Source organism: Pelodiscus sinensis, chromosome 23 (genome assembly GCF_052426305.1).
Source record: "Pelodiscus sinensis isolate ZL-2025 chromosome 23, ASM5242630v1, whole genome shotgun sequence".
Taxonomy (NCBI): domain Eukaryota; kingdom Metazoa; phylum Chordata; order Testudines; family Trionychidae; genus Pelodiscus; species Pelodiscus sinensis.
The window spans coordinates 25,496,008-25,513,884 of NC_143074.1; the positions used below are offsets into that span (position 1 = coordinate 25,496,008).

At 39.6% G+C, this 17,877-nt stretch overlaps 1 protein-coding gene across 4 annotated transcripts in view; it reads left to right on the forward strand.

Annotated features, from left to right (window-relative positions):
- Positions 1 to 17,877, forward strand: part of GAPVD1 (GTPase activating protein and VPS9 domains 1) — a 56,124-nt gene that overhangs the window by 24,245 nt on the left and 14,002 nt on the right. For 2 of the 4 annotated variants that reach the window (XM_075905686.2, XM_006114312.5), the window contains exons 5-18: positions 1,744 to 1,878; positions 1,994 to 2,183; positions 5,902 to 6,062; positions 10,226 to 10,355; positions 11,161 to 11,286; positions 12,060 to 12,233; positions 12,483 to 12,623; positions 13,560 to 13,694; positions 14,311 to 14,430; positions 15,014 to 15,091; positions 15,264 to 15,637; positions 16,136 to 16,223; positions 17,289 to 17,369; positions 17,651 to 17,773. In XM_075905686.2, coding sequence (XP_075761801.2) covers positions 1,744 to 1,878; positions 1,994 to 2,183; positions 5,902 to 6,062; positions 10,226 to 10,355; positions 11,161 to 11,286; positions 12,060 to 12,233; positions 12,483 to 12,623; positions 13,560 to 13,694; positions 14,311 to 14,430; positions 15,014 to 15,091; positions 15,264 to 15,637; positions 16,136 to 16,223; positions 17,289 to 17,369; positions 17,651 to 17,773 — 2,056 coding nt within the window. Of the gene's footprint in view, positions 1 to 1,743; positions 1,879 to 1,993; positions 2,184 to 3,537; positions 3,619 to 5,901; positions 6,063 to 10,225; positions 10,356 to 11,160; positions 11,287 to 12,059; positions 12,234 to 12,482; positions 12,624 to 13,559; positions 13,695 to 14,310; positions 14,431 to 15,013; positions 15,092 to 15,263; positions 15,638 to 16,135; positions 16,224 to 17,288; positions 17,370 to 17,650; positions 17,774 to 17,877 lie in introns of all 4 variants that reach the window. The other 2 variants (XM_089772845.1, XM_075905687.2) reach the window with 2 other exon arrangements.

Genomic DNA, 17,877 nt, shown 5'->3' on the forward strand with positions numbered 1-17,877 from the left:
TACACAACACAAGATTATACAATTTACACAGTGTGGTTAATAGAATTCAGTTACACTCTACAAAATTACACAGTGAAATTAACACGATTCAACTATTAACTAAACCAATAACTAACAAATCCAGCAATGATAACAGTGTAAAGACACACTAGAACTCGGAGCATTCTCAGAACTCGCGCACCCCTATCTTTGACTCAAAGGATGGGGAGGCAGCCTCAGGGTGATCAATCCTTCAGCTGGGCAAAAAGACATGTGACCTCAATACACGGAACCTCCCTGAACAAAGGGGTCGAGGATCTTTTATAACATAACCTGATATCCGGTGCCTTATTAGGGTCTGTTCCCTGGCCAGGCCTAATAGGCTGGTAATGAGGTAATGTGCAATATTGCCCTATAGGATTTTTCACTATGCCTGCCTGATGGCCCCGTGGACAGTGCTCGGTGCGGACATGGTCAGTGTGCATGGCAGTTGCGTCTTATCTCCGTATGCCTACCGCCCTACCTTCAAGGACCAGTCAAGAGAGTCTTATCTGTCTCTTGCAGCTGTGCTCTATCTTTTCATGCTCACCGCCCTGTTCTTAGATGCCTACAAGGTTAAATTCCGTTCACTGAAAGCTGCATTGTGCGCTTACAAGTTATGCTTTCTCAGAGTGTGTCAGCGGCCTACATTTTCTGTGAGCGGCCTTTGTGTGTCAGAATGGGCAATGTGCGCGTGTGAGGCCATGGTCAAAAGGACCTGCTCTGCGACACAAATAAGCTTTACAACCCTCTTATGAGGTATGTTAGTAGTATATCTAATTTATGGATAGGTAAACTGAGGCACAGGTTGAGTGACATCTGCATGGTCCTAGTAATAGAACCCAGAAACATGGAGTCATGCTTCCTGATTACTAGACACACACAAATTTTCTGCTTAAATGAAAACACTAACAAGATATTAAACTATGGCATTTTCTAAAACCGATACTAAGTGACTTTTCATAATTTTTCTCTCTTGAATCGAGCATAAGTTTTATTTTGAGTGGACACCATTAACTTGAAATGTAGGCAATTTAAAAAAGATCACACCCGCTTATGGATCTCCCTTTCCATTTTTGCTTCATTTCCTGTCCCCCACCTTTTAGTGAATTGCTTATTCTCCTTTCCTACTGGGTGAAGCAAGCATACACAGTTGGGAAACTGACTCCACAGAGGAGACTGCAATTAACTATACATGATGTGCTGTCAAACGCAGAAAGCAAACTAATAAAATAAACTTTTTTGCTTGTTTCTTTCAGTCTCTCTTGCTACTTGTAATGAAACTAGATAAATGTTGAGTCAGGTGTGACTTTTAAATTAACAGTTCCTTTACTTACCTATCCCTGTCCCCTGTAGTTTTGTTTTACTTGTAAACTATGCTCAACGGGGTCCTGGGAAAGGAACGATTTAAATATAAGTTCCTTACACTAATTTGTAATAAGTTATCCAGTGCCGTGGGATAGGAGAAATAACGAGGAGTGTAGAATGCATTTAGATAAATTACACTTTCAGATTCAAATAAGGAATGAAAGGGATTCTAAAATTTGCATAATTTTTTACTTTTCATTGGCTAAAAGATGTTTGCTATCTATGTAAGAAGTGGCAAAACTGATATTCCCATGTACATTTTGTGTAGACCTCTTGTTCCTTATGTTTGTTTCTAAAATTTTGAAACCATTCACTTAAAACAAACAAAACAAAAACAACCCTGTCTTTTCCTTGCAGAACTGTGTTGCTGCTTTCCTGGATGTTGTTATCAGTGGGCGTGCTGTGGAAACCCCTCCGATGTCCTCAGTTAACCTTCTAGAAGGGTTGAGTAGGACTGTGGTTTATATGACATACAGCCAACTTCTTAATTTGGTAATATTCTGGTTCTTTAATAGGAGTAATATTTTCCTGCACGCATTTACAGTAGAGATTTTTAATATGTAACTTCATGTTCATTTTCTTAATTGTACAAACTCCAATTTCCTAGGTTGGTTTTATGCGAAATGTAATGTCGAGTGACCAGTTGAAGGAAGATCGGATGGCTCTGGAAAACCTGTTGGCAAATTTACCCCAGAACAAACCTGGAAAAAGTGGCAGCCTTGAAATTACTCCTTACAGTACTCCACAACTCTCCCCTGCAACTACCCCAGCCAACAAAAAAAATCGATTGCCTATAGGTGAGGAAACTTGTGAAGAAAAATCTTACATCAGAGGCTTTTTGTTCATAGGCTTCCCTGCTCTCTGTACAGAGTATTCAGCATTTCTTCAGTCCTCTTGTAGGATATACTTAAGATTTCTTCACTCCACTTCCACTTTGTATTTGTGGGTAGCATAGCTGTCTTTAAAACAGACTTTCGTAATGAAAATATCTGTTGGATCATCTTTCTGGTGTAACCACTCTAGCAGCACTGTACTTTTTTTATAATATTTTTCTAGTGCTTTGTCTGGTCAAGTTCAAAATTTCTCAATGTTTCTCCCACTTTCCTTAGAAGAATATTTGATGATCTAATCATTCCAATGTATAGTGTAATTTTTCCTTTCTATAAATTCGTCTTGTTATTCTTAGTTCTGCCTTTTATATCATATTAAATTTTAGTGTATTTGTATTGTGTAATTGAATTTGTAGAGTTCTAGTTTGCATGGAACGTAGACTTTAATTAGCATATGTTAGTGAAATAGTGCAGGCCAGTAGCTAGGAGAGAAGGCAAGGAAAGAGTCAGAGTTCGAGTGGTGGTGAAGATAGTGCAGTTGTCAACATTGATTCAGAGAGGGTTTAAAGGTGCGGGGAGAGTAGGAGGAAAAAGCAGTGTGCAGGTTTTGCAATATTTAGAGAAGTGGCAGGCTGTTAGTGAGGAAAATGCTGGAGAGTCTGGAAAAGGTGAGAATCTGGGAAGAAGTAAGGCATGGGGAAGTAGATTTAAATCCTCACTATAAAGGTGATGAGGGTGGAGACAATCAGTCAAGTGATCAGAGTGGAGCAGGGAAGAAGGTCAGGTGTAGACATCTGGGAACGAATATATGAAAAATGGCAGGATGGAGGTTGGGGGATTCATTGATGATAATGCTAAAATGTAAGCAGTGTAAGAGAGGAGTCTGCCTTGTAATTATGCTGTCTTAAATCTGTATACCAATTTTAATGTAGAGCATTCTGAAACCTAGAATTTCAGGATTTTTATGCCTTTTCAGCTCAAAATATTCCATCTCAAAATGTGGCACTTTTTTCTGTAGATCTGAAGTACTGCACTCTGAGTCTAATTATATGATTAGAATATTGATATTCAGTAAAAAGGAGAAAAAGAGCTTTGTATCTAATCTGTAGCCTAGGGTGCAAAATATTATATTTAAAATAATAAATTAAAGGTAGCAGTTACCTTGGGTATCCTGAGTTATCTTTACCTCTCTATGCACGTTTGTTCTATTCTAGGCTTACATTAGTGAAGTAATCTCTTGTTTGTATTTATTTTACAGTTTAAAATATTTTTGTTGTTCAAAGGCTTGATTTTATTTTTGTTTAATGCTGTCGAAACCCAGGACAACAGTTGGCAGCCATTACTGCCTGGGATACTTCTGCCACCAATCTCACAGCTCACATAAATCTAGTAACCCCATTTGGTGGGTAATGGACTCTTTCCCTTTTTCCTCTATGTAAAACTTGAATTTACTTCATAAAATCATGCTTCACATGCTTCTTTTTAATTTGCTTTCTGCCAGGCTTCTGTTTGTTCCGTTGCAAAGGGCACTTCCTACTTAAATAGCCAAAAAAATGTAGTAACCTAAAAAGCCCAGTCTCCCTTTGATGCATGTTATTTGAAGGTAAAAATTTAACTTTTAGATTTGCATATTTGGTTTCAGTTTCCATGTTTCAACAGAGGAAACTGATGCCATGTTGCCATCCCATAGGAAAGAAAAGGAACTTCAGGTCCTTGACTCTTTCTCCAAGGTATCCAAAATGGGGAGAGAGAGAGAGAAGATTGTGTTAAAAGGAGTTACAGAGAACCACAAAATACTCAGGATAGTCTTGTGATGTTGCTTTGCAGTGTGTTGATCAGTTCCTGGTGGTGTAACATCAGATCTTCAAGTCTGTGAGTGTTTTGTGACTTCCTGCAGCTCTCAGAGTGGTTCTCCCGTGCAAGATGTTGCATACTTGAGTTCTGAAGGGCTTATTTCTCTTATCTGTACCTGCCTTGAACAGGGGAGAACCACCCACGGTCAGGCTGAGTGGCATTTTCATTTATGCCATCACACAATGATAAATGAGCATGTCTAACAGGTAGTGTTTGATACATTCCATCTAGTGTACACTTGAATCCCCTTTTATATCAGTCCAAAATTGTCTTAAACCCCAAGAGTTACTCCACAAAACATTGAAAGCTGTTAGTAACGCTGCTTTAGAATCTGGTTGTGCAGTGTGTGTCTAGCTTCTGTTGACTTCATTGGGAAGTGCTCAGTAACTCCTAGGATGCGGGGCCTTAATTCCTGTGTGGAGCTGTACATTGGCTAGGAAGTTTTATTGGTTAGGTCCAGACTTAAGGTAGCTTTTCTGAACAGCATTGTCTGAGTTGCCTGTTCTTGCAGGCATTCAGGGAGGCATCAGCTTATGTCTGTTGAGTAACTATTACTGATGTTTGGGTGTAGTCCAGGGAGTTTGCTGATGACTGCTGAAGGGATAAGGTGTTTTTAAAAAATGTTTGTTTGTTTGTATGATGTCCCGAGTCTCTGTTTGCAAGAAGCTGGGATGGGGGACGGATCACTAGAGAGTTATCTGTTCTGTTCACTCCCTTAGAAGCACCTGGCATTGGCCATTGTCAGAAGACAGAATAGTGAGCTAGAAGGACCTTAGGTTTGACCCAGTATGTCTGTTCCTACATACTTACTGAGGTAGTGCTCCTGTAATTCTTAATCAGGATTTGGGCTTTAGGCACTATACAAACATAGTAGCAGATAATTTGTAGTCTGTTACTTTATGACTTAGTTCATAGCATTTAGAAACATTTAAAACCATCTTATGGGAGATTCTCATTCTGGTAAGGGGTCTTGGAGATAAGAATTTTAAATTGGGAACTGGTTCTTACATGTTCAAAATTTTTTTGTCTCTCCCCACTTCATCTGTCTTCTCTCCTTCTCCCACTCCCATCCATCCATCCTCTGCGTTGTTTCTGAACAGACCTCTAAGCCATAAGAAGCTTGATTTTTTTTTTCCCCCTTCTAGTTAGCAACAACAGGGTCTTTAAGTTGTTGAAGCCAGCCAGGACCAATAAATGGTTCATTACCCAAATCCAAAATGTTACTTTTCCAGATGTTCTTCATTTGTTTGTCTTGGACTCCTGGTGCTTTTCAATGAGCATTTTCCTATTTAATATTGTGGGGATTTCTTACCAGTGTAAGATGCTTTAGGTTGTGAGGTTGGCACAGTTGTTTTGTGGGGTGTGTGTGGGGTGTGTGTGTGTGTGTGTGTGTTGAAATCTCAAACTGCTTAAAAAGTATTTTAAACACAAGTGCCTTTCTGGTGGTGCTCTTTTTTTGGCAATGGTACAGAATCAGAGGGGAGTTTCTATTGCAAAGGAAGAATGCGTGTAAATAACTGTGGCAGGAATGTCTGTGGATAAATGAAGAAGCATGGTGTGTTAGATACATCTTAAGCCACTGTGCTCCAAGTCTGATGTTTTCACAGTAGTGCAATAGTTAAATAACAACACAGGCTGTGTGTCAGTTTTGCACATTTCCAGTATCAGTTTCCATCTTTCCAGAAAGCTGCAAATTGTGCTCTGCATTTTGTCCATTCTTTGATATGCATGCGCTAATATCACACTTCTGTATTGTAATAGCATTTGAAGATAATCTGAAAGTTTAAATATTGAAAACATTCATAACACTCTGTTTTTAACATGTCACTAGCTCCCCGTAGCAGAAGTAGATCAAATATTCAAATGGACCAGCATGGAGACCATGAAGGATCCTCCCAGGATTCGATACAGGAAATTCAGCCAGAAGAAGTACTGGTTATTTCTTTGGGAACAGGTCCACAGCTCACCCCTGGTATGATGTCAGAAAATGAGGTATGAGCAAGGCGTCAAATGTAAATAACATGTGTTGAGAAATGAACAATGTGTATTCAGACCACGAAATAATATTGAGATGGGCCAAACTAAGACCAGATTTAAATTGCAGAATTAGGGCTAAAACCCTTTTTTTGTTTCGCTGTGTTTAGGTGTTGCAAATGTTCACCAAACCACAACTGATTTCTGTTTGTAATGATTAATACAGCATCCAGGGTAAATAGGTGGGTGTGCCACAGCCTCACATTCATAGATTCTGAGCTCAGAGGAGACCACTTAACTTACTTCCTGTATAACACAAACTATCGAACTTGCTTAAAATAATTCCTAGACCATATCTTTTATCATAACATCTGATCGTGCGTTAAAAATTACCAGTGATGAGAACGTACCATACCCCTTGGTTAAAGTGTTCCAGTGGTCAGTTACTGTCAGTGTGAAAAATGTATGCTTTATTTTCAGTCTAAATTTACCTAGATTCAGTGTCTAGCCACCAGATCATGTTATACTTTGGCTCTGCTAGATTGAGGAGCCATTACTAAACATTGTGCGTGTAGGTATTTAGAGATGGTAATCAAGTAACCTTTTAACCTTGGCTGTGTTAATGTTAATAGAGTGTTCTCTTTGTGCACGTCTACAGAGCAGGGCTAAAGCTGAAATAAGCTATGCAACTTGAGCTGTGTCAATTATGTAGCTTAAGTCAAAATAGCTACGGTCTACACAGCAGGAAGTCGAAGGCAGACCACTCTTCCTTTGACTTCCCTTAGAGTAAGAAGTCCTCCAGCTTGACGTTATTTTGACATTGTTGAAATAACTGCTTGTAGTGTAGACACAGACGATGTTGTTAGGAAATCATGTCAGTTATCCCAAAATAACACTGCTGTGTAGACGTAACCTTTGAGTCCATCACTATAAGGTAGGGGTCTCAAGCCTTACTGGGAACTCCTCCTGATTTACTACACAAATCTTGAGCCTGCCCTAGTCCCATTGCCCGAGTCAAGGTGACTAAAGCCCAAGCCCAAATCCCACCGCCTTGGATGGGAGGATCAAAGCCAAAACCTAAGAGCTTCATTCTGAGGCGGGAGCCCGTAACCCAGGGTTGAGCAAAAGCTCAAGGTCTGGATCCGGCCTGCCAAGGGGGTTGATCTGGCCTGCGGAGGCCCAGCTCCTCCCCCGCCCCCAGGCCAATCAAGGGGGAAGTGCATAAAGTTTCCTCTGCCCTGCCTGGAGTGCATGGCTGTTGGCAGGGCAGGAGGAGGCTTTGTGTGCTCCCCTGTCCCCAAGTCGATCAGGGCCAGGAGGTGGGGGGAGTGTGTGAAGTTTCCTCCTCCCTGCCCCCACCCTGCGAGGAGCGCTCGGGTGCTTAGAAGCATCATGCACCCTGATTGGTCTGGGGGGGAAAAGGGGAAGCATGCGAAGTCTCCTCCCACCACTAGGGGCATGGGCACCTTGGGGGAATCCCCCGCCCCTTCTGCTTGAGGCCCCACCTCTTCCGGTGCGGCCCAGGGCCACTTCAAGAATGTCTGCAGTGGCCCCCAGCAAAAAATTATTGCCCACCTTTGCTGTAACCAGAGCCCCACTACCTAGAGCTGAAACCCTCAGACTTGAGCCCTGGGCCCCCAGCAAATCTAAGCTAACCCCATAAGTGAGATTGCTACCCATAGTTAGAGAACCGCTACTATAAGGCACATTTCTAACCCTATAATCATTCTCATGGCTCTTCTGTGAATCCTCTCCAATTTATCACTATCCTTGAGTTGTGGGCACCAGCGTCGGACACAGTTTTCCAGCAGTAATTGCATCAGTGCCACATAAGAAGTAAAATAACCTCTGTATTCCTAATCAAGCTTCTTCTTAATTGCGTTAGCTCTTTTTCCCCACTGGGAGCTCATATTCATCTAATTATCCACCATGACCCCCAAATTTTTTTCCGACACTGCTTCCCCGTATAGAGTTCCCCATTTTGTAAGTATGGCTTCAGTCCTTTGTTTCTAGATTACATTTTACATCTAGCTGTTTTAAAATGGATATTAATCTGAATCAGTACCTGTATTCACTATTTACCACTCCAATTTTTGTGCCATCAGCAAATTTTATCAGTGATGGCTTTGTTTTCTTCCAGATAATTGAAAATACATTAAATAGCATAGGGCCAAGACCTGATCCCTACAGGATCCCACAGGAAATAGACTCTCAATGAAAATTTCCAGTTCAGTTACATTTTGAGATCCGTCAGGTTAGCCAGTTTTTGTCCATTTAATGTGTGCCGTAGACTGTCCTTTTTTATCAAAATATTGTTTGGTGCCAAGTCAAAGCAGTAGTACTGATATATACTTTTATCAACTAGACATGTAAATTCATCAAAAGAATGAAAGGATCTGTTTTCAATGAATCCATGTTGACTTGTATTTAATTTTGCCTTCCTTTAATTTTCAGTTGAGTTCCGTATCAGCCATTCAGTTATCTTGCCTGGGATCTGGCAGGCCGGTAGGCCTGAAAATCTCACGGTCATCCTATTTACTCTTTTTTAAAACTGGCATAATATTACCTCTCCCCCAGTCTTTCAGAGGGCTAGGGAAGTTCTAGGACACATTGAAACTTCTCATTAGCAGTCCATCCAGATCCTCAGCCAGCTTTTTAAAAACTTTTCCATCAAAGAATTATCTGGACCTGCTGATATAAAAATGTCTACTTTTAGTAACTTCTGTTTAATGGCCTGCAGAGACAAGAGCTATGGAAAGAGAGCAATCATCACCATGTGATGGGAATATAACAGTTGTTCTGTATTTGGTGAAAAATAGAAATATTTATCAAACAGAAATTTTGTTTCATTGTGTTTCCTGGTTCCTTGGTTAATTTTGTTCTCAACATCTTGATTTTTTTTTTTATGAGTGCTTCACTCTTTTTACTCGTCCTTTTTGCAGTTAAACACCCTCCTGATTACTCTAGCCACTATCCCCAAGGAGATGGGTTTCCTTTTTACTGAGATGGAGGCCATTCATGCCATATGAACCCCTCTCCCAAGAGAAATGAGACCAGTATTTCACAAATCCAAAACCTTCCACCACTTATCTAGCCAGTGGTTCACTTCCTGAATCTTTTGCCGTTGTGCTGTTGTGGGCCAGAAGGGATCTGAGAGAAGGTTGTGTGGTCACTTTAAGTACCTAAATAGTAAATGAACAGAGTATTTATCCGTCTTCCCTCCCTGATAGCGTGTGTGAACGCACGCAAGTTGACATGTGGGCAGTTTTAATAACTCTGAAGAAGTCAAGGAGAACAGTGTAAAATAAGTATTGTATTTTATATGGCTTTAGAGTTTCTCTGCTGCCAAGTAAACATGATGTCTGCAACTGGATTTTGAAAGCAGATAAACCCCACCTTCATTAATCCTTCCCTGCCTTGCCATTCTATGCAGAGAGATGTCTTTGTTCTTAGTAGGGTAAACCCTTCTGATTCATAGATTGAAGAGATTTCAGTGGCTCCAAAGGAACTGGTTCTGTGCTTTACAAGCATATTAAGTTTTATGCTAATCCTCTAGAAAATTGTATAGACTAAAGTTACTGTGTATGTCCAAGTTATAAACTCCCGAAACAAAGTATTTAGAATGAAAGTGATTAAACAGACTTAACAACTGCAGCATAATAAATAATGAAGTGTTAATTATGCAAAGCTTGTGGAGATGTTACTTCATATTACGTTGCTTGGGAGCAAACTTGAACTGCCTCATCAGAGCTTGTAAAGGCTGAAAATCCACGTATTACATTATTCATGGGCAGCTGTTGGCACAACGTGCTCTTTGAATAAGAGAGCAACATACTTTGAAGTCTATTAGTGTCTTGCCCAATAATTCAAATTCCCTCCTCTTGGAGTGCTGTAATTATTGATTGCTATGTGATATTAAGGTGCCATGAAAGTAAAAAATCAGTTGAGGTTCCATTTTCATGACGTACTGAACGTTTACATCTTGGCTATTTTAAAATCTCACTACTGCTGATCGGTCTTGATACAGCTGATCTTTCCTCAAATGTGAGCTGTTAGATATTGACACTGCCATTGCAGGTCTAGAAAAGTTAAAAAAAAATCTGGCTTCAGCTGCTAGAAGTCACTGTAAATAAAATTTAATTTTTGAGTTAATTAAACATGTTTATTCACTCTCCCCATAGGTCTTAAATATGCAGCTTGCCGATGGAGGACAAGGCGATGTCCCTGTTGATGAAACCAAACTCCATGGTAAACCTGATAAAACCTTGCGCTTTTCCCTCTGCAGTGATAATCTGGAAGGAATATCTGAAGGTGAAGGGTTACTTCAGTATTCAAAAAGTTGTCAGGTTTTAATTCTAGAAGAAGCTTTTGTTATAAAAGTGTCATTTCCCTCCCTCCCCCCAAATCCTACCGTCATGTCTGGCCATAAAAAAATCATCCTTGGCTCTAACTTTGACATACAGGTTGCCGAAGATAATTTTGGACTTGGAGCGATGAGTCAAATTAATTGTAATTGAAAAAGAACAAAAGGATTTTCAACTTGGTACATATTATTGGCATGAATGCAGTTTAAATTTGTAGTTCCCAGACTGACTTTTTAATCTTATTTATCGATTTTTTTTTTTTCAATATGTAAAATGCCTTCTAAGCTCTTAAGAGCTCTTTTATATGAGTATCACACACATCAAAAGGCTTCCCTGGGGTATTGAATAGGCTTCTATGAGCCATTCAAATGTCCCAGGTAATACCTTGTTAGGTTTACTTAACTTTCCATGATTGGTTTTTTTTTCTCTCTCCTTGTTTTTCAGAATAAATAAAATCCAAATATTAGAGGAAAAACAATGATTACAAAAGTCTGTTTCAATTTTGGTTAAAAGTACACTAATATTGATGTGCTAACTATTTGTTGCAAGATATCTGAAGATTGGTTAGTGTTGTGTGGCACCTTAGAAGTCCCTAAGTTCAGTATTTCACAAGTGGCTAACTTGAAAATGACAGCTTGGGTGTCTTTGGTTGGTTGGTTGGTTTTTTCTTCCAGTCTTGCTAGTAAATTGCATCTTGTATTGTTTAGTCTTCAAGTTTGAACAACTCTAACAGAAAAATCAATTTTCACTAGGTCCTTCAAATCGCTCCAATTCTGTGTCCTCTTTGGATTTAGAAGGAGAGTCTGTGTCAGAGCTTGGCGCAGGGCCTTCTGGGAGCAATGGTGTTGAAGCCTTGCAGCTATTGGAACATGAACAAGGTAGATACAGACACAGCTGAAAGTGAAGAGATTATTGTAGGCTGATACAATTCCTCTCAATCTGTCTATTTTTAATCTCCAGATTGGATGTGTCAGACGAGTAAAGAGACTTTCTATATCATTGGATTATTTTCAGACTTTTTTGAATATCTCTCACTTGCTAATGAAAAAATAAATGCAAGTTATTGTTGTCCACTAAAATAGTGTTAACATCGTTCTTAGAGCAGTGAACTTACATTTTATTTTGAAATCTCAGTCGTCATAATAAATATTTTAAAATTGCTTTATGATTCCTTCCTTTTCAAGAGGGAAAAGGATAATTTGAATTGTAGCAATTGGAAATGTTGGACTGTAGATAGTTTTGTAGTTACTAGCACTTTAACTGGAAAGGGCAAAGTGTTCCAACTGATAGGAATTCAGTCTCTTTCCTTCCACAAACGAATCCCACTTTCAGTCAGTTTTCATCATGCTCACTCAATCCTTCATGTCTGTCTTTCGTAGTTGCAAACAGTTACAATAGATCTCTGGTGTTTGGCAGATATATACCCTTTTTAAACCTTCTCACAGAAGTCAGTGTCTGTTTCTCAAATACGAATAAAGAGTGTTATTGTTTTGTATCTATTTGAACATACAAAAATTGTGATTAGTATTAAAGTGCTGTACAGATCTTTGTTAGTTAAAACTTTGTTTTACTTAACAGAATTAGTTAGCATGTTGCATGCTAACCTGTAGCATGTTGAAGAATTTTTTTAACACCTTTTATTTTTATCTAGCCACGACTCAGGATAATCTTGATGACAAGCTCCGTAAATTTGAAATCCGTGATATGATGGGATTGACTGATGATAGGGACATATCAGAAACTGTTAGCGAGACCTGGAGCACAGATGTCTTGGGCAGTGACTTTGATCCAAATATTGATGAAGACCGTTTGCAAGAAATTGCAGGTAACTGACAGTACATCTGGCAAGAAAGAACTACGTTAAGCGCTTTTGGAGCTCTCATTCTCTCTGTTTATGAAATAAGTGGTGTTAAATCCAAGCTTCTTTGTAGGAAAACTGTAGACCTCTATCCTACCTTTCTTATGAGTGCTTTCTTCTGTTCCTTTTCAGTAGATGTTGTGTGTCTTCTGTAATCACAACTGGCATCCAGTTTATGGTGTCTCTTACTAGAATCCTCTCATCTTGGTTGTGCAGGTGCAGCTGCAGAGAACATGCTTGGCAGCTTGCTGTGTTTGCCAGGTTCAGGATCTGTGCTGCTTGATCCCTGCACAGGGTCAACTATATCAGAAACCACCAGTGAAGCTTGGAGTGTAGAGGTATTGCCCAGTGATTCAGGTCAGAATCCCACAATTGCTCTTTAGTTTGATCTTTGATATGAACAGTGTTGTTTTATAAATATTTTTGGATAAGGGCATCACTTGGCTCCATCACTTTGAGAGGGAATATTACCTGCCCAAAGACAACACAAGCTATGTCAAAGGGAAGGTAATAATCATAGTTGTCCTTTCTCAAACTAAGATGGCTGCTGCTTATTCCAAAATAAAATTTAAAAAATTATGGAAGTCTTTAAAATTGCCGCATTGCAAATAAAGATACCCAGTAGAGCACTTATGCTGCACAATAAGCCAGTTTGTAACTATTCTCTGTGGATGGTAGCTTGGGGTAAGGGGGAATGGTGAGCAATGACTAGGAAGATAGTAGATGTGCTGTGGTATGTGTCTTGTTTGTAATTCTTTTGGGTGAGTTTGGTTCAGTGCACAAGGATTTCTAATAAGCAGAAAGGGCTTAGTTTTGTGATGCTGTTAACCTTGCCATGCTGAATAGAGGACGTAAGTCAGAGGACTAGATTCTAATGCAAGAGCAAATCTAACATGGCTTGGTGGCTGTTGGCAATGTTTTAGAAAAATGAAGGGTAAACGGATCACTGTTCAGTCTATGGCAATCTTTCTAGGCAGAGTTTTTATAGTTTCAATGTTTTCATGAGCATTTACTATATTGTTCCATTGTCTCTGACTATGAAGCTTAATTCAAGGGTTTTTTTTCTTAGAGTAAAAATATGTGTATTAAAATGCTGCTATAGAGATAAAGTACTATCGGCGTTGCCCTGCCTGCAGTACATCAAAGTAGAATGGGCTGAAATGTCTCATTTCAGAGTATGTGACAAAGTTAACTAGACTCTTTACATTAAAATCTAAATCCCCACACCATCTTTTTGTATGTGAATTGTACATGACAATAACACTGGGCAGTAATGCACCATTTCTCATTTAGAGGCCCCAGATCTAAAGCAGGAGGAAAGACTACAAGAGCTGGAAAGCTGTTCCGGGCTGGGCAGCACCTCTGATGACACAGATGTGAGGGAGGTCAGTTCTCGTCCCAGTACACCAGGCCTCAGCGTTGTGTCAGGTGTGTCTTTATTTTCAGGAACAAGTTTTGCTTTCTTAGATGATAACGAGTTTGTTTTGCCATGTGCTCAGTTTCATCAAATTTATGCTCCCCCATACAAAGGTATTTTTTGTCTGGTGCTCATACTCTGATTCCCATCATGCTCTTCATCGTGCCAAAAACAGTGGAATCTGGAGAATCTGTTGTACAGAAGCAGAGACTTGCAGTAAGGTGTTGAATCTAAGAAATTGCCTCAAATTTCCTTGTATCTCACTATGGACACCTGCCTTCATCTTATCTTCATTCTATCTAGTGTAACACACTTCTGTACTTTCTCTTTATCTTACTTGCTTCTGTCATAGATTTGTGAAAATGATTTGCAAATCTTACAGTCCTTTATATTGTCTATATTAAACAGTGGCATACAAAGATGGAACCCGAACATTACAAGACCTTATAGCAGTGCAGAATTCTAAAGTCAAGGCTCTTCTCCTAGAATGTCAAGCTCTCATTTCTCTTGAAATCAGTGTTTGGGAGTTGGCAGCAAAAACTTATTACAGATGTGCAAAAGTTTGTTTTTTCTTTCTGCCTCCTTTTTGTCTCAAAGACCCTTACAGACACTTTTGTCATTTGTCAGGCATTAGTGCAACCTCTGAGGATATTCCTAATAAGATCGAGGACCTTAGGTCTGAATGTAGCTCTGACTTTGGAGGTAAAGATTCTGTGACAAGTCCTGATATGGATGAAACAGCTCATGGTAAGTAAAGCCCTTGGATAGTAAGTGAAAAATTAAACCATGTCTTAAGTGAGCGCATGAGGAATTGTTGAATTTGTGACTGTAAAATCTTGTTACACTATACATCCCAGCAAGAAAAAGTGGGGTAAACATGGCATAAAAGAAAACTTCACTTCGATTTAGAAAATGTGGATTCTGGTTTTTGAGAAGCCATTTACAAACATTTTCTCCATATTTGTTTATCGGAAGTGTTTATGCTTCTAACTAGAAAGAGGAGGTGGTGGTTTACTGCTGAGTCTCAGATGTGAGTCTTTATTCTATGTAATTTTACCAAGTTAGTTTGACTGCTCTTTGGATTTGAGACTTGCTCCTCTCTCTGTGTTCTGTGGGATTTGGTTTGGTTTGTGTTTTTATGGTTTTTATAACAATTTGACTGTTCAGTCCTGCGAGTGCTTTCAGGTGCCTTCTTTTCAGTGCATTTTGAAGTGTTAAGCGTTTACTAAATGCTGCCTGTTACAAAAGCATTCCCAGAGCTTACGAATTGTGCCCCACTTTAGCTAAGAAGCAGTGAATGGTTCATGCAGATCCACTTTCTGTGTTTCAGGAGCCAGTCACTTGACTTCTCCCCCTTCTCAATCGGACTCTTTGCTTGCATTGTTTGACCCTTTGTCATCACACGAAGGTAAATTGTAAAGAATGAGCCATTCTTGTTTTTAAGATAAATACATCAATCACTGCTATCCATCTAACTGGGTGGAAAAAGCCTTGTTTATTTGAGAAACTTATGTACATGCATAACCACCACAGTACAATACTAATGTTTGGTTCACTGATGTAATGTTTCATGGCTCCAGGTGCATCAGCAGTGGTTAGGCCTAAAGTGCACTATGCAAGACCTGCTCATCCACCACCAGATCCCCCAATTCTAGAAGGAGCTATGGGAAATAATGAGGCCAGATACCCAAATTTTGGCTCCCACATCTTAATCCCAGCTGACTTGGAGGCATTCAAACAAAGGCATTCCTACCCAGAAAGACTGGTCCGCAGCAGAAGCTCTGACATAGTGTCATCAGTTCGGAGACCTATGAGCGACCCTGGCTGGAACAGGCGGCCTGGTAATGAAGAAAGGGAGCTTCCTTCACAAATACCCAACATTGGAGTAGCTGCTTCAGGGGCTGCGCCTCAATCCTCATCCTCATCCCCCAGTAAAGACTCCTCTAGAGGAGAGGTAAGACATCCATTGTGAAGCTGAAATGCTGCTACATCTTGGTTCTCTTTCTCACATGTCATTTCTGAGTAAAAATGTGCGCCGCGGAAATACGTGAACTGGGGAGAATCGTGCTGTTCTAGCACCTTCTGAAAGGTGACCTGTAGTATGATTTTTAAAACATCAAAGCTTAAAATGTGAGTGGCCCAAATAGGGTCCCCTTTGTTTGATTTACATGACGTGCTTTAGCTGTAGGATCTGTGAAGTAAAGTGTTTCAACATACTGAAGACAAACGTTTGAGAGAGAGATTTTTCTGGGACTGTTGTAGAACAACTTTTAGTTCAGAAAAAACAGTTGCATTTGCAAACAGCCCTCCCTAGGAGGACTTAAACTTTCAGTTATTTTACTGTGTTATATGCTGCTTTGCTAATCAAGAAAATATTTTTCCGTCGTCCATTTTACAAAGTCAAGTAAAGATTTCAGCACACTGAAATATAATAAGCTGACTTTCCCTATAGATGGAGGAACGAAAAGATAGTGATGATGAGAAATCTGACAGAAACAGACCCTGGTGGAGGAAGCGTTTCGTTTCTGCTATGCCCAAAGGTAATGAAGTCTCACGTTTACATGTTCTTGGCACCTTCAGAAATGCTGCATGTCGTTTTCAATAATTCTGCCCTGATAGAAAATGTTTTGTGATTAAATCCCCAGTTACTGTGATATCATATATTAAATGGTTAGTCTGAAAGGCTGACTGCGTGAAGTCAGTGGCAATCAGTCCATTCTCGCAATATTATCTGCCTTTCTATGTTGTTTTAATCCAAAATTGGTTTGCTACATTTACTTAACAAAATCAGGTAGTGCAGAGTCAGATCTTGTAAAGGATCAAATCTGTCCAGTAGTTCATGAAAGAGCTTTTGAATTTATGGGTATTGGTGCTGTTTTAGAAGTAAAAGATATTAAGTGCACGTACATGTTCAGTCTAAAAATTGATCGTTGGTATTTAAAACTTTGCATACATACAATTGTATCTAAATGATAAACCTCACAACACCCATGTGAAAATAGAACCACATTGTTCCCATTTTGCAGAGAGGGATTTCTTCTTAGATGAATTGGACTTGTATAAAAGTATTTAACTGGCTTTTTGTTTTTCTACATATTTTAATACTGCACAGTGGATAGCGGCTTTTATCAGGAACCACTAATTAGAAGCATTTCCTAGAAACAGTTGACAGTAGTGCTTGACTCTGGACCTGTGTGGATATAGGACTAGAGTAAATTTGTGAAATTAGCCAGTTTCATGTCCTAATCTATAGATGAAAAATACTGAACTCAGAAGGCACTATGCTTCAAGGCTTTTGGGGAGTGCTGATTGTCTGCTTAGCTCAGTAGCTGCTAAGGGCATAATTAGTAATATGATCACAATAGACAACCTGTTGACCCAACAAGTAGGCTTGGATGTCATTGTCTTTTTTGTTTAAAAGAGAACTTGTATTACTGAGAAGCTTCAGGCATTACCTGTGCAGTTTCTTACACAAATGCCCTTCAGGGAGCCTTTACTTGATGTTAATCTTACGGTTTCTTACAGTTTCTAAATGTGGTTTGTGATTTCATGCTGTGTTGTCTCCATGTATGGTGTGTCTTATGCAGATTTTCTGTAATTTTCAGCTCCTATACCATTTAGAAAAAAAGAAAAGCAAGAAAAAGACAAAGATGACTTGCTGCCAGACAGGTTCTCAGCACTTCAAGGTTTGTAAATGATTTTGCCCTCGCAAATCCTTTACTAAAAGTATGCACCCCAAATTCTGGAATAGCAGAAACATTCCTTTTTACAGAAATGTATGTACTTGGAATGAGAACGTTTTAATGCTCGAAATTAGCTTCCTAACTGAGGAGGTTATTGTGATTAGTCCATTCCTGCCCAGAAGACTTACTGGGTCTTAAACTTGTTATGTAGTGTTGTTTGTACTTTGCATTGAACTCAAGCACCACGTGGAGCTATTCCCTGTTCTGTTTTCCTCATTGTGCAGATGATCCCAGTCCCAGACTAAGTGCACAGGCACAGGCTGCCGAAGATATCCTGGACAAATATAGGAATGCTATTAAGCGAACCAGCCCAAGTGAAGGAGCTATAGTAAATTATGAAAGCTCAGGTAAGAATGTATGCAGTGCTATAGCCACAACATTAATTGCATCCATGCTGACAATGGGAGCCAAAAGAGAACTCTTGGTCGAATCCATGGGAAATTCTTGGTGG